The sequence below is a fragment of the Pleurodeles waltl genome, chromosome 9 (genome assembly GCF_031143425.1).
Source record: "Pleurodeles waltl isolate 20211129_DDA chromosome 9, aPleWal1.hap1.20221129, whole genome shotgun sequence".
In the NCBI taxonomy this organism is placed as follows: Eukaryota; Metazoa; Chordata; class Amphibia; order Caudata; family Salamandridae; genus Pleurodeles; species Pleurodeles waltl.
Window position 1 is genome coordinate 936,431,757 of NC_090448.1, and position 14,261 is coordinate 936,446,017.

Below are 14,261 nucleotides of genomic sequence, written 5' to 3' on the forward strand. Positions count from 1 at the left end.
AGTCTACACCACTGCACTGTACAGTACAATTTCACTGTACGCCACTCCACTGCATGCCACACAAATCTACACTATTCCACTATATGCCACTCCACTGTATTCTATTCCACTCTAATCCACTCCACTGTACACCACTCCAGTCTAGGCCACTCAACTCTATGTTACTCCTCTGTATGGTACTCCAAAGTACACTATTCGACTGTACACTAATGCACTGTACACAACTCCACTCTACTCCATGATACTATACACCATACAACTCTACGATATTTCACTATTTGCCACTCCACTGTATGCCTCTCCACTGTATTCTATTTCACTGTAATCCTCTCCACGGTAAGCCATTCCATTCTAGGCCACTCAACTGTATGTCAGTCCTCTGTATGGTACTCCAAAGTAAACTATTCCACTCTACACTACTGCACTGTACACAACTCCACACTCTATGCCACTTGAGTCTGCTCAGCTCTACAACCCTATTCTCCCTTCTACGACTCTCTACACCCCTCCACTCCACCAAAATCTACTCCACTCTATGCTACTCCACTGTACAACACTGTACTCCAGCCTGTGTCTCTATACAACACTCTAGTCCACTCTATGCCACTTTAGCACACTCTACTCCACCCTGTGACCCTCTACACAATTCTCTCTATGACACTCCAGAATAATTTACTCCACTCTACCACACACTACTCTACTCTACGTCACTGCACTCAGAAGCACAGCATGCCACTGACTTTATAACACTCTATGCCACTCCACTGCACCACACTCTATTGTACTCTAGCTCACTCCACTCTACAATACTATACTCCACTCTAAGCCACTCCACTCTACTCCACTCTGTGACAGTTTCCCACACTGTATGACACATCATACCACTCCACTATATGACACACCACTCCACTCTGCTCCACTCCATTGCACTGTACTGTACAAGACACCGCTCCATGATACTTTCCTCCACTCTATGCTACACCACTCGAGTCCACTGTATGACATTTTACCCCACTCTATGCAACTGCATGACATACCACTCTACACTGCTTCCCTCTCAGCACTCTGCTCTACTCTGAAGTCAACTCTACAACACTCTACTACACTGTATGCCATTGTACAACACTGTACTAGACTGTTTACCCCAACATTCCACTGTACAACACTCTGCTTAACTGTATGCCACTCGACAACACTCTACTCTACTTGAAGACATACGAAACAACTCCCACTACACCACTCCAACATTCCACCTCATCCTTATTGCATCCTACTCTATGACATACTAGTCCATTCTACTCCACTGTACTCCACTACTCTGTTGTTCGCCACTCCACTATATGTCACTCTATACCACTTGGCTCTACAACACTCTATATCACCACACTTTACCACACTCTACAACACTATACTGTATGCCACTCCACTCTACAAAATTCTACTCCACTCTATGCGACCCCCACTGTACTCCACTCTACAACACTATCAAACACTTTATGATACACCTCTCCACTTTTCAATCAATCAATCTATCAATCACTTGTTAAGCATGCTACTCACCCGTTAGCGTCTCAAGGCGCTGGGGGGGAAGGGTTTCTACTGCTAGAATAGCCAGGTCTTGAGTCATTTCTTGAAGGTCAGGAGGTCCTGGGTCAGTCGTAGCTCGACGGAGAGGGAGTTCCAGGTTTTGGCGGCGAGGTGAGAGAAGGATCTGCCACCGGCTGTGGTACAATGATTGCGGGGGCGGTGGCGAGGTTGGCAGAGCAGGGCCTGTGTCGTGGAGAACTTTGTGGGCGTGGATGAGGAGTTTGAAGGTGATCCTCTTGTTGGCGGGGAGCAAGTGTAGGTCTCTGAGGTGGGCTGAGATGTGTTAGTGGCGTGGGAAGTTGAGGATAAGGCGTGTGGAGGTGTTCTGAATACGTTGAAGTTTTCTCCGGAGTTTGGCCGTTGTTCCCACGTAGAGTGTGTTGCCGTAGTCCGGTCTGCTGCTGACGAGGGCGTGGGTGGCCGTTCTTCTGGTTTTGATGGGGATCCCTCTGACGGTCTTGCGAAGCATGCGGAGGGTGTTGAAACAGGAAAATGAGACGGCGTTAACTTGCTGGGTCATGGTGATCTTGGTGGCTTTAGACAGGAACGGAGGGAGGCGGACTCTCTGAGTTCTACCGGAGAGGAAAGATGTGATACAGTCCAGGGCCCTTTGGCGGATCCCAGCATCATAGAGACACACGGGGGTGTGGTGACAGGTGGTGTCGAAGGCTGCCAGAGGTCAAGGAGGATGAGGGCAGCGGTTTCACCTTTGTCGAGCATGAGCCTGATGTCATCGGTTGCGGCGATGAGAGTGGTCTCGGTGCTGTGGTTCTTACAGAAGCCGGATTGGGAGATGTCTAGCGTGCTGTTGTCCTCCAGGAAGTGGGTCAGTTAGCCATTGACAATCTTCTTGATGACCTTCGCTGGGAAGGGAAGGAGGGAGATAGTCCAGTAGTTCAACACTCCACTCCACCCTACGACACTGTCCTCCACTGTATATAACTCACAACTACTACACTGTATGCCACTCTGTGGCACTTTACGACACTCTATCCCCGTACACTCCACTGTACGCTCTTGTGCCCTCGTCATGCACAGTTTTCTCATCAACAATTTCAATGGAAATGTGACAGTGATATTATCAATGATGTCATGGAAGATGTCATGAGTGATGTAATATGTGTTGTAAGGTTGTAAGTAGCAGTGCATGGCGAGGGCTCGAGTTATAGTTACCTTAGGGCACAAGTTATATAGGTACTTGAAATAACTCCAACTATAACAGCTGAATTTCTGTGGTTTTGTGCATGTAAATTCTGATCCTAACTATAACGTCCCTGTAACCTTTGTTTTTTTTAGTGAATTTCTAAGGTGTTTTAAATGCTAATTTCTAACTATAATGTCCTTGTAACCTTTGTTTTTTTTCATGGAATTTCTATGGATTTTATAACGCAGTGGGGGTTGGTTGAAGGGCATGATCTGTGGCCAAGTGCTGCAGCCAACCCAGCGCATACATCCAACCCCAAGCCAGGAGGGAAAAGCAAAAAGATGGCACTCAAAAAACTGATGAAAAAGCTAGGAGAAAGCGGTGAGCACTAAGAATAAGCAAGGAGAACTCACACACAAATAATGAGGGGAAAACCATGGAGAAAGCAGTAAAAATCAGGTAAAAGCAAGAGTTGGCACACAAAAAACAGGTGTGAGAAAACCAAGGAGAAAGCAGTGAACACGAGGGAAAAGCAAGGAGAGGGCTCACAAAAACGGAAGAAAAAGCAAGGAGAAGGCACACAAACAACAGGGGAAAAAGCAGGGAAAACAAGGGACAATCAAGGAGAAAGCAGGGAAAACAAGGGAAAATCAAGGAGAGAGTTCACACAAAAAACATGGAAAAAACAAGGCGATAGCAGTGAGAATGAGGTAAAGGCAAGGAGAAGGCACTCAAAAAATGTGGAAAAAGCAAGGAGAAAGCAGTGAAAACTAGGGAAAAGCTAGTAGTGGGCACACAAAAACAGGGGAAAAGGCAAGGAGAAAGCAGTGAGAACGACAGAAAAGCAATGAGGAGGAGCACAAAATACAGGTGAGAAAGCAAAGAGAAAGCAGTGAAAACGAGGGAAAAGCAAGGAGGAGGCACTAAATAAAGAGTGAAAAAGCAAAGAGAAAGCAGTGAAAACTATGGAAATGCAAGGAGAATGTGGCAACATTTTAAAAGAAATGCTTTTTGGACCTGGCAGGGTCCCTGGGAGATCCCTCAACCAGGCCTATAGGGTCTGGATATTCCTACCCTGCCCGCTTCTCTTTTTTTAAAACTTTTTTGAAGGGGGGCTCGGCTAACTCTGAGAGGCTCCCAACGCTTCCTGTTGAAGTGTTGGCAGCCAATCAGATCTCAGCATGAGATCTGCTGGATCCGGGGGAGGATCTGTGTCCCTAGATATCTATAAATCTATATTTCTTTTTCCTTAATATTTCGAAACCTCCTGAATGAATTTGCACCAAATCACAAAAAGTGATCTTTCTAGACCAAGATCTAGCTTTCTGACAAGTTTGGTGCAATTCCATTCAGCGGTTTTGGCTTTAGTCATGTTCAAAATCTCTATGGGAAGTTGCACAGGGAAATTGAATTTGGGACCCCCCTTTTTCTCAGCCCCTGCTTGACAAATCACCCTGACACTTTCAAGACAGCAGCTGAAGCAAATAGCGTACGAGTTTTGAACATTTTGTGATGATTCGTCAAACAGCACAAAGGTTATTGGGCAGTAGGCTATCTATCTATCTATCTATCTATCTATCTATCTATCTATCTATCTATCTATCTATCTATCTATCGATCGATCGATCGATCGATCTATCCATCTATCTATATATACATATATATATATATATACAGATAAATATATGTATATATATATATATATATATATATATGTGTGTGTTTTCACCAAAGGTTAATGTAACGTTATAGTTAGGTGAAACGTTCAGTAACAGTGTAACATTTTAAACTCGGTATGGGCTGTAGCTATGTCTAAAGTTCCTGTGGAAAAATGAATTTGTAACATGCATTTTAGACCCCTCCCCTTTTTCTTGTCCCCCCGCTTGACGGATAATCCTGAAACTAACCATGTGCAAACTACTCAAAAAGTGGCACTTTCCTATTGATAAATGATCCTAACTATAACTACAGAGTGGTTACCACCACTGGGTAATATCTATTATACACACACACACACACACACACACGTGTGAATACACATATATATATATTTACACATTTAGGATTAGAAGAATCCATGCCTGTTTATGCTTTTGAAGGATACATATGTCTGGCTTTGTAAATATGGCTATGTAAACATAGATGTATCTATGTACCTGAGAATATGCATTATATATTGATATAAGAATTATATATACCAAAACATTTTTACATAAACATCTGATATGTGTATGACAATAAATGTATGTTTATGCATTACATATATAGGTATGCTTTAGAATGCAGATAACATATATTTACACGAGTCCCTCTGTATGTGTTTCATGCTTCTTTGTAGGATAATACATACATGTTAGATAGTGCAAATATTATTATAGGGTAGGTAGCTCTCTCTACCTTTGCATACTGATTTTATGCTTTCCATGAGGGCATAACAATATATTTAGATATAAAAACTAAAATAAAAATGCTACTGTATGTATATTCTAAGATGTCAAAATAACGATGTCCGGTCATACACACGTTTATGTATATAAACATATCCTTCCTTTTAAAGGGATATACATATTTAAAAAATTGTACATGAAACAGTCTATGTATATTTATGCACACATACATTCATATGCGCATCTATGGCTGTGCAAATATGTATATGTATGTGGATATATTTATAAATATGGATTTGTGCCTAGAGTACAGATATGACTATCATGTGTATATGTGTGTCTGTATATAGCGCTACATTCATGTATGTAATGTTTTGTTTATTACAAAATAGCTCTCCATCTCTTCCTTTCTGTACAGGCTCTGACTCACCCTAAAGATTTCTGACTACTATGGACTTTCAAACATGCGTTCCAAACTCCTCCCTCTTTCCTATTTAATTATTTCCACTAATAGGTGCACATGTCCACTACCCCAACAACTTCTCACATCTTCCCTTTACTAATCCACTGCAATTAATCTATAATCTATTCCTAGTCAAAATACTTGAGTAAATGCATGTTATCTCAAGGGCACAAACTCAAAACGATTAGCATAACTAATCCTAAAAGGAAAAAGAAGAACATAATACTAATTTACTATCTATTTGCCTCTAAACTTGGTTACTGGAGTAGCATGCTACTCGCCGCAGAGAGCTTCAACTCATCGTAAGGGGTAGTAAGCACTATATAAATACAACTCACAATTACAATTGAATGATCAATGTGATTACCAGGAAACCTACCAAGCATGTGTGGAGCATGAACACGTAATCTGTTACTTCAAACACTAATCTAGAATGAATGCTCTAAATCGTCCTCAAATAGCAGTTTGTTTATAATGTTTCAGACACGCACGTCAAACAATTTCACTCCATGTTTGCACTTAGAGAGGAACATTGCACATTTAGCAATAAGCGGGTTAATTTCCAAAACTCCTACAAGAAAAAGATTTGTATTGGACATTAACATGAGAAATGTAATATGAGTATTGTTCAGTACTATGAACCCTGAAATGGGGGTTTAGCTCATGACCTTGCAATATTCAAAACACATTGCTTCCAGCCCAGAAAGCTGCAGAAATGTTTTTACTTCATGCAGAGACTGACCCATAGCTGAACCTGAATTTCAATGATTTTCTGAAAAGCAAATGAAGACAAATGCTTGTGCAGAGAGGTGGGGAATAAACATTAATAAAAAAATTAAAACCCACTTACCTTCACTCACCGCTGCGCTGCACTGCTCCGCTCCTCCGTCCCAGGCTGTAGGCACAGGTTCCCAGCCTGCCCTGCGGCCAATCCTGACACTGCTCTTTCTGGGAGCACCCACGCATGGCGCCCCCAGGGAGACAGGGAGCCTGTTCACACTCTCACCAGCCAGGCAACTGTGTTGATGGGTTGGAGAGAGCCTACTGCACATGTGTGTTTGTCCGGCCTGAGGCGGCCAGCCAAACACACATGCGCTCCGAGGGGGAGTGCACACTCCCCCTCACTGCTCATCACCCTTGTGGCCACGCCCCTTTACAAGAAAACGATAATAAACTGAGTCTATTATAATTTTCTTGTAAAGGTTTTGCAGCTGCCGCTGCTGGCGGGACAGAGGGACAACACTCCTCTGCCCTAACAGAGGAGCCGCCCCTGAGTGCGGCCTGGTTATCCTAACTAAACCAAACCTATGTTAAGCATTAATTTTGCCTTTTAAGAACTCCAGGAGTTGCTCAACTCACTCACTGCACTCAGAGACCTCAATTCTCACTCATTGTGAGTGAGGCTAACACATTTAGAGGTCAAGTTGTGTGTTGAGTGAGAAGGGCTAGAACGTAAAGTCATTTGTAAAAATAACCAAATGTATTATCATTTGGCAATAACAGTAATACAAACACAGTCGCCCCCCCCCCCCCTTCCCACTCCAGATTTCCTGTATGAATTCAGCAGTCTAAGGATTAGAACCAGAGCTCTTAACGTGACCCAGGAAGCACTTTCACCACAAGGGAAAGCATCCCACAGAGCACTTCAGTTTCTGCAAGGGTGCACTTTGGACACATGTGGAGGGATGCTCCACTACTTTCGTAAGTTAAATCTAATTTAGTGATTTATTTGGACTTTTTTTCGTAATTTCACTGATGCCATTTCCGGTGTTATCATTGATATCAAAGTGTGCGTGTCAGCACTTTCCATGATGCGATCAAAAATGGTAATTATGTCTCACTCCTAGGGGTTCGCAAACGTCTGGCATGCTGTGGGGCTAGTATGAACACATTCTTCATGGCTACTTTTAGCTCAGAGTCCACTGCTTGTCGATCAACAAACATGGCCAGAAGGAGACTTTGGGAAATCAGGAGTTCGTATAAATCAAAGCTTGCATTATTCCATGTATAATTTATTATTATTTTGTGTTACTAATCACATTACAAAAAAGTGAATGCTCATTATTCTGCCTTCTTCATTGCTGTCACTTTGTCAAGATTGTTTAGAAAACTGGAAGAAACTGAGCTGTTGGGCTATATTTAGCTTCCCATGCAAATTATTTGGGCCTTTCAAATTATTTAGACCGGAAAAATATTTTGGTGGAGCACAGATAGAAAGTTCTATTTTTGTATTAAAGCCAGGGTTAATAATCTTCCAAGTAATGAGTTTTTGAAAATTATGCGTCTCTACTTGTAATGATTTTTAGTAACATAACGGTGAGCTATCCACAATACTAAACGTAATAACAAACAACAGGCATCAGCCTAAGGTGCCAGGCAGAATGGCTAATACAGCATGCCACAGTTGTACGTTTAGAAGCCACGTGCCACGCCTTACACAATTTATTTGATTTGATTACTGCAGCATTGCAAACGTGTGCCCCGCATACACTAGTTATTAAAAAAGAGAATAGGCGATATACTGAAAAAACTTGCTTTATAACAGCTATCATAGCTGTATGTTGTTAGGAGTATAAACAGATGCGAGCTGGGAAATTTAAACGGTTGCTAAACTAAGAAAGCGCCTCCGAATTTCAGTCGTGCTATCACTTTAAGCACACACGGAATATGATTTGCAGGAAGTTCGAGGAAGCAAAAGATATCAGGGCACTCGGGGGTGAAACGAGGTGAGGGAGGTTTAGCGAGGTGTTTACTCAGTGAGTATTTCTGCAGACCTGCTCACTCGCTATATAGAAAAAACACATTACAGCCTGCTCGAGTGCAGAAATGGACCTGTGGGGCTTTTTCTCCTGGCTCCTGCTCACTGTGCTGGCTGGCGCCGTCCTGGCCTTCCTGCTGTACTGCTCTTATGTGAAATACATTCACATGAAGTTCGACCACATCCCAGGACCCCCCAGAGACAGGTGAGACCGTATCCTTTAATAGCTTTAATTTCAGCCTGTAGACTGCCAAACAACAGCCATTTTTGGCTTCATAAATAAGGAGTCTCCCGTCTGAATCGGGTCTGTTGGCATGCCTGCTTCCGACCCCTGTGCATGCTTACAATGTGAAGAGTGAAACTGTAAGGCCTTCAGAGCTAAATGCTTTTGGTTAAAAACTATAAAACTGCCAAATAAATAAATAAAATGTCAGGTTTGGATGCTGTGCAACCCGTGCATCCGTTTTGTAGCTATGAATCTTCTTTTTTGCCGGCTAATCCTATTTGATTTTTAATCCCGACCTCTGGCGTTTTCCAAAGCAACGAGTGACTTCTGCCCAACCATGTGTATTCTGGCACTCCTCTTTTGTTTGTAATGGGATAAAGAAGACAGTACCCAAATGCCAAGGAACCATCTGAACCAGTTGTGGCTCGCTGTGCAGTAAAGGGGCAGGGCGGCGCGGGGCATGCGGGGAGGCACACAAAACAAATGGCACAATATTACATAAAAAAAAAAAAACATACCTTACGGCGAGCCGCCGCCCCCTCCGCTGGCTCCACTTGCAGGCACAGGCTCCCAGCATGTCCGGCGGCCAATCCTAATGCTGCTTTCATGCTGCTGGATTGGCCAGAGCGCCCTGGCTTGCGCTCCGAGGTAGACTGTAGACTGGGAGCCTTTGCCTGCTGTCTCCAACCCCGTAAAACAGTGCCGGGTTGGAGAGAGCTCAGTTCGCATGTGTGCTTGGCCGTCTCGGCTCTCGGGTGGGAAAATGGCAGGGTGGCGCATAGTAGGGGGGAGGACAAACCAAAAAGATAAGAATTAAAAAAAAAACTTACCTTCCTTGCCAACCTCTGCCGTGCTGCTACTCCTGTCATCACAGCAGGCACAGACTCCCAGCTGGCCCTGCAACGAATACTAATGCTGCTCCCATGCTGCTGGCACATGGAAGCATTGTTAGGATTGGCCAGAGCGCCCAGGCATGGCGCTCCGAGACAGAGTGGGAGCCTGCTGTCTCCAACCAAGCAACCCAGTGCCGGGTTGGAGAGAGCCCAGTGTGCATGTGTGTTTGGCCGGCCTGAGATGGGACATCATGTGCACCGAAGGGAGTGTTGTGCACTCCCCCTCATTCCCTGTCACTCCCCATGGCCCGCACCTATTACAATAAAACAATAATAAACATTGTTTTATTGTAAAAGGTTTGCAGCTTCAGCTGCTGGCAGGGGGCGACGCTCCTCGACCATAGTTTAGGAGTTGCCCCTGTGGCTCATGACGGCTGGCCATACACACATGCGCACTGAGGGTAGTGCTGTGCACTCCCCCTCCGTCCCTGTCATGTCCATTGCCCCCACCTCTTTAACAATAAAATTATAATACACACAGTTTATCATTTTATTGTTCAAGGTTTACAGCTGCTGCTGCCGGCGGGAGGGCGACGCTCCTCTGCCATATTGGAGGAGCCGCCGCTGATCTGAACTGAATGCACTGTTCATACATAGACTTGGGGAACTTGAGAGCTTAGTGGTTGCACTGCACATTTTATACAGCTGATCTTTTGTTTTTAACAACATCAGCTAGAAACAGCATTGAGCTATTGAAATTAACACTAATGTATTTTTCATTTCGACTCACTTGAAAAGCCATTTCTTTATCCCTGCAATGTTCCCACACGTAAATTTCGACAGGTCGAAACTGCCAAAATTTTCTGAAGGAAAAATACTGGGACATGCAGATATTGGCACAGTAAAAACACAATTCAGCATTTTTTGCTCCATTTTACAGGGGTAAACTCAAAATAAGCAGTAGTTATCATATCTGTAAATTCAAATCTCCGCAGTATCATATTTAGCAGATCCTAAAATAGCCAGAGCTACTTAGAGCTATCCATTGGATAAAACACAAAAGGCCTCATTTGCAAGGCTAGTGGCACAGGGGATTGCAGCAAGGCCCTTGCTGTGCCACCCTGCACCGCAAAAATGGGCAGATATGTGCAGTATCTACAACATATGGTACATTTCTGCCCTGTCCCCCTGCACAGGAGAACAAATTTCTGCTCTGCGCCAACGCAGGCACCTTTGCACCATGGTGCAGGGGTGCCTGCATTGTGGGGTTGATTGTTTTTGTGCAGGACACGTTCCTGCACAAAAACAATCACAAGAAGTGTTTTCTGTGTGTGCTGCAAAATGTAGCACACATCGAAAGAGGAAAAACGGGGAGAAATAAAGATATTTCTCCTCGTTGGGTCACTCTTATGCCACCCCTGAGGTTGTGTAGGAATCTGACGCACTTCCCAGACTTGTAAATCTGGCAATGCATCAGATTCCTTTGGGTTCCAACCCAAGCAACACCTGTGGCACACCCCTTTCATGCAGTGTTATGCGAGAAAGGGATCCATTTTCACAAGGTCATGAAAAACCACACAAGGTGACTTTGCTTGGCCTTGTAAATACAGGCTGGTACACTGCGCCACCAGAGCGTTAAAACAAATTACACTCAGGTGGAGCAGTGTGCCGCTAGGGCCCCGTAAATAAGGCCCACATTCTCTTAGAGCTCAATTCCGGGTAAAGCAGTGACTGTCTCAGAACTATTTCTTGCCAAGAATTGCTCAAGGCTTTCACTTAAGGATGGACCCAAGCAAACTATGTATTCCTTCCACTAGTCGAGTAGTATGTGCCAAAACATGCCACGTCACAAATATTACTAGTGTGAACTGCCCTAAAGTATTTTAAAATATACAGAAAGTATAGTTAGGGGCTAAGACATGAAAATAAGGTGTCGCCTACACTGGCTCCATTGAGATATTCTGGTGCTGCTGTGTGTTCCTGGTTCTATCGTATCTGTGAGGTCACCACAGCTGTGTGGTACAATCTGTAACCAATACTGTCCGACTGCCATGATACTGCTTACTGTCACTTTTTGTTGTGGCACTACTGGATGTGTGTAGCTTGGCGTCTCTTACTTTACCTTTGTCTCAATGAAAGGGGTGTGATTGGGTATGTGTGGTATAGCCGGTTTAAGATTGTCATTTTGCTGGTGTACTGGGTATAATTAAGGGAAAAACACTGAAATACATTATCAACCATCTTATGGTATGGTAAAGGGCACATCTACATCTAGTGTAATCATTCCTCTGAAGGATTTATTGCTTAAGATAACGCAATCTCCACATAGCAGAATGGGAGAGGGACGTGCTAAAGTTCAAGAAGTGTTGAATAATCTGTTGGCTCGGCTCAAGGTGGAGCGTGAATAAGGAGTATGGGGTCCAGAGCCTACTATAGTTCTTCTTGAAAGATACAAACCTTCCCCTGTGCCTCAATGGTGACTATCTGGTCGGTAGTTTACGACCACTGTAGACCTTTGAACTTACCTTAGAGTCTTCTAACAGTAGCATGTCTTTTTCCACCTGCGTGGAGCTTAAAGCACACAGGGGGCACCACCTCAAATGAATGTGGGGCAGCTCAGTACAATGATGAATCCACACTGAAAAACCCAAGGTTTTGTCCTAGTCTTTACCTTCGGTAGGAACTGGACAGGAAAAGACTGTAAGGTCAGCATGTTAGCTGAGAGCTGGTGTTCTGCAATCTCAGACGTCATGAGCACATATAGTATTCTTATATTATTACGCTGAAGGTGCTCGTTTCACAAATAAACAAACTGCATCAATCCTAAACTAGTGAAGTTCTTTGAAAGGTTCTCCCACAAAAAAGAGGCTGAAAGCCTTTTTTTTAAATAATTGTTTGTTTGTCTCTGCTTATACACGCCCAGGTCTGTGGACATGCACCCACATATTTTCAGCATGACTCGCCCCAACGTCCCCCTGAATGCTGCATATGAAAGTAAAGTGTCCTCTGTGACCTAAGCAGAATAAGACAAGCTTTCAAAGGGACACATGTCTATTTAGGAATGGTTCATGCAACCCCTGAGCTAATATTGGTGGATTATTGAATCTACCTTTAATTGGCCACAATATCCATGTCCTTCTCTTAGACAGCAGGTAGGGTAGCGCCTAGTCCTATTAACATGCAGTAGAAAACTGTTCTCTCAAAGGTTGGTGAGGAAATATGTGTGGCATTTTAGTTAGGTCCAGAGTAAATTTTGCTACATACATGGCTTTGGAATGACCAATAGATGACATTGGTGTATGGTTGTAAAGAGGAGGAGAGAAGCCAGAGAGAGGGAGCAGTGAATAGGGTATAGGTGGAATAACAAGTGAAGGGGACCAGAAAGTATTGCCGGTACACCTGAGTGAAGAGCAGAAACCTCCTCTGCAAGAATCTATCTTGGGGATACTCATTTGGCTACAGTCATTAAATGGACCAATTTCAAGGTGCTCAGTATTGCTTATAAGGCATATTGTGCAACGTAGCACATTCCCTTGAAAGGGGAGTTTAACAATACTCACTTGAACACTATTTTCAACACTGACACCATACCCTCGACTGTTCCTCGGCACATGAAAATAACAAGATAGGAAGGAAATTTCATTCTGAATGATTGTTTTGACGTTCAGATTGACATCTCTGATAAATTGTAATGTAAATACATTAACCAAGTTTTTTTAGCAGCAGATCTTCCTGCCACCTTCTGGTATCTCACTTAGCTAGTATTCTGCACTGGTGAGACCAAGGAAATATCAGAGCCCCTATACAAGAAATCTGTAACACATAAGGTGAGAAAACAGAGCGCAAGTAAATATCTGTAGAACAGGAAGAAAGACATAACTGTAGAAAGGACACCAATATACTGTTTGGTCAAATACTAAGGACCCATCTTAAATCAACTCAAATAATTCAGAGATTCTGCAAGTGACAGAAATATAAAAACAATGGTTAAGTAAGGAAACCACATGAATGGGCTGCCAACATAGTAGACTGGTGATTCAGGGTCATAAACCAATTTGGTGTTTTAAGCACCCGCATCAGAGCATGCATCAATTTATTCCCGATTGACACTAATTCCCAGACCATGATGCTGCGAAAATGAGCACAAAGTTCTTTCTGTTAACTTTGGCCGCATGGATTTAACTATTTAGAGATGTATAGCTCTTTTTTATCCTTCTTCAATGTATGTAACCTCCAACATTTCACACTGTTGAGAAAAGTATATGTTTGCCTTTAATCCCAGAGTTATGGTTTCCCGACGTGGAAGCTGGTGCCAAATAAGCAGAGGTTTGTGACATATGCCACCTCTCTCTCTTAATGGCTATAAACACATCAATTGCATTTTTTGGATAATATATCACAGAGTAAAACCCTCCCTCATTGAGCAAAGTTACTGCCAGGCTGCCTTCTATCCAGCATTGATACCTGAAAATGAGAGGGCCAGTTGCAGACCAGCTGCCCTGGGAAGAAAGTCTCAAGCTACGAACGAAGGAGCTAATATTTTCCCTTTACAGTATTTACCCCAAAGAGCAACATCAAGTGAATGGTGAAGAAAATGTATGAACTGAGTTGGGTGTGGGTCTATAACACAACAGAAGGAATATCGAGTTATAACAGTACAGTATAGTAACCAGAATATTGAGGACCAAATAAATGAACAAGTATGTATAGATGTCCTATACCTAACTCCACGTCTAGGTACATGGATGATACTTACATGTTCGAGGTACGTAGAGGTGAAGGTACAAACAATAAATCTATACCTCCCTCTTTGCAGTAATCACCTTGTTATGTTGGTTTTTGATATTGTGTCCGTTTGCTATT

The 14,261-nt window shown here is 43.2% G+C and overlaps 1 protein-coding gene across 1 annotated transcript in view; it reads left to right on the forward strand.

Annotated features, from left to right (window-relative positions):
- The first annotated feature begins 8,269 nt into the window (after positions 1-8,269).
- Positions 8,270-14,261, forward strand: part of LOC138260124 (cholesterol 24-hydroxylase-like) — a 237,165-nt gene continuing 231,173 nt past the window's right edge. Inside the window, exon 1 of the mRNA XM_069208299.1 lies at positions 8,270-8,544. Coding sequence (XP_069064400.1) covers positions 8,408-8,544 — 137 coding nt within the window. The 5' untranslated portion in view covers positions 8,270-8,407. The remainder of the gene's footprint in view (positions 8,545-14,261) is intronic.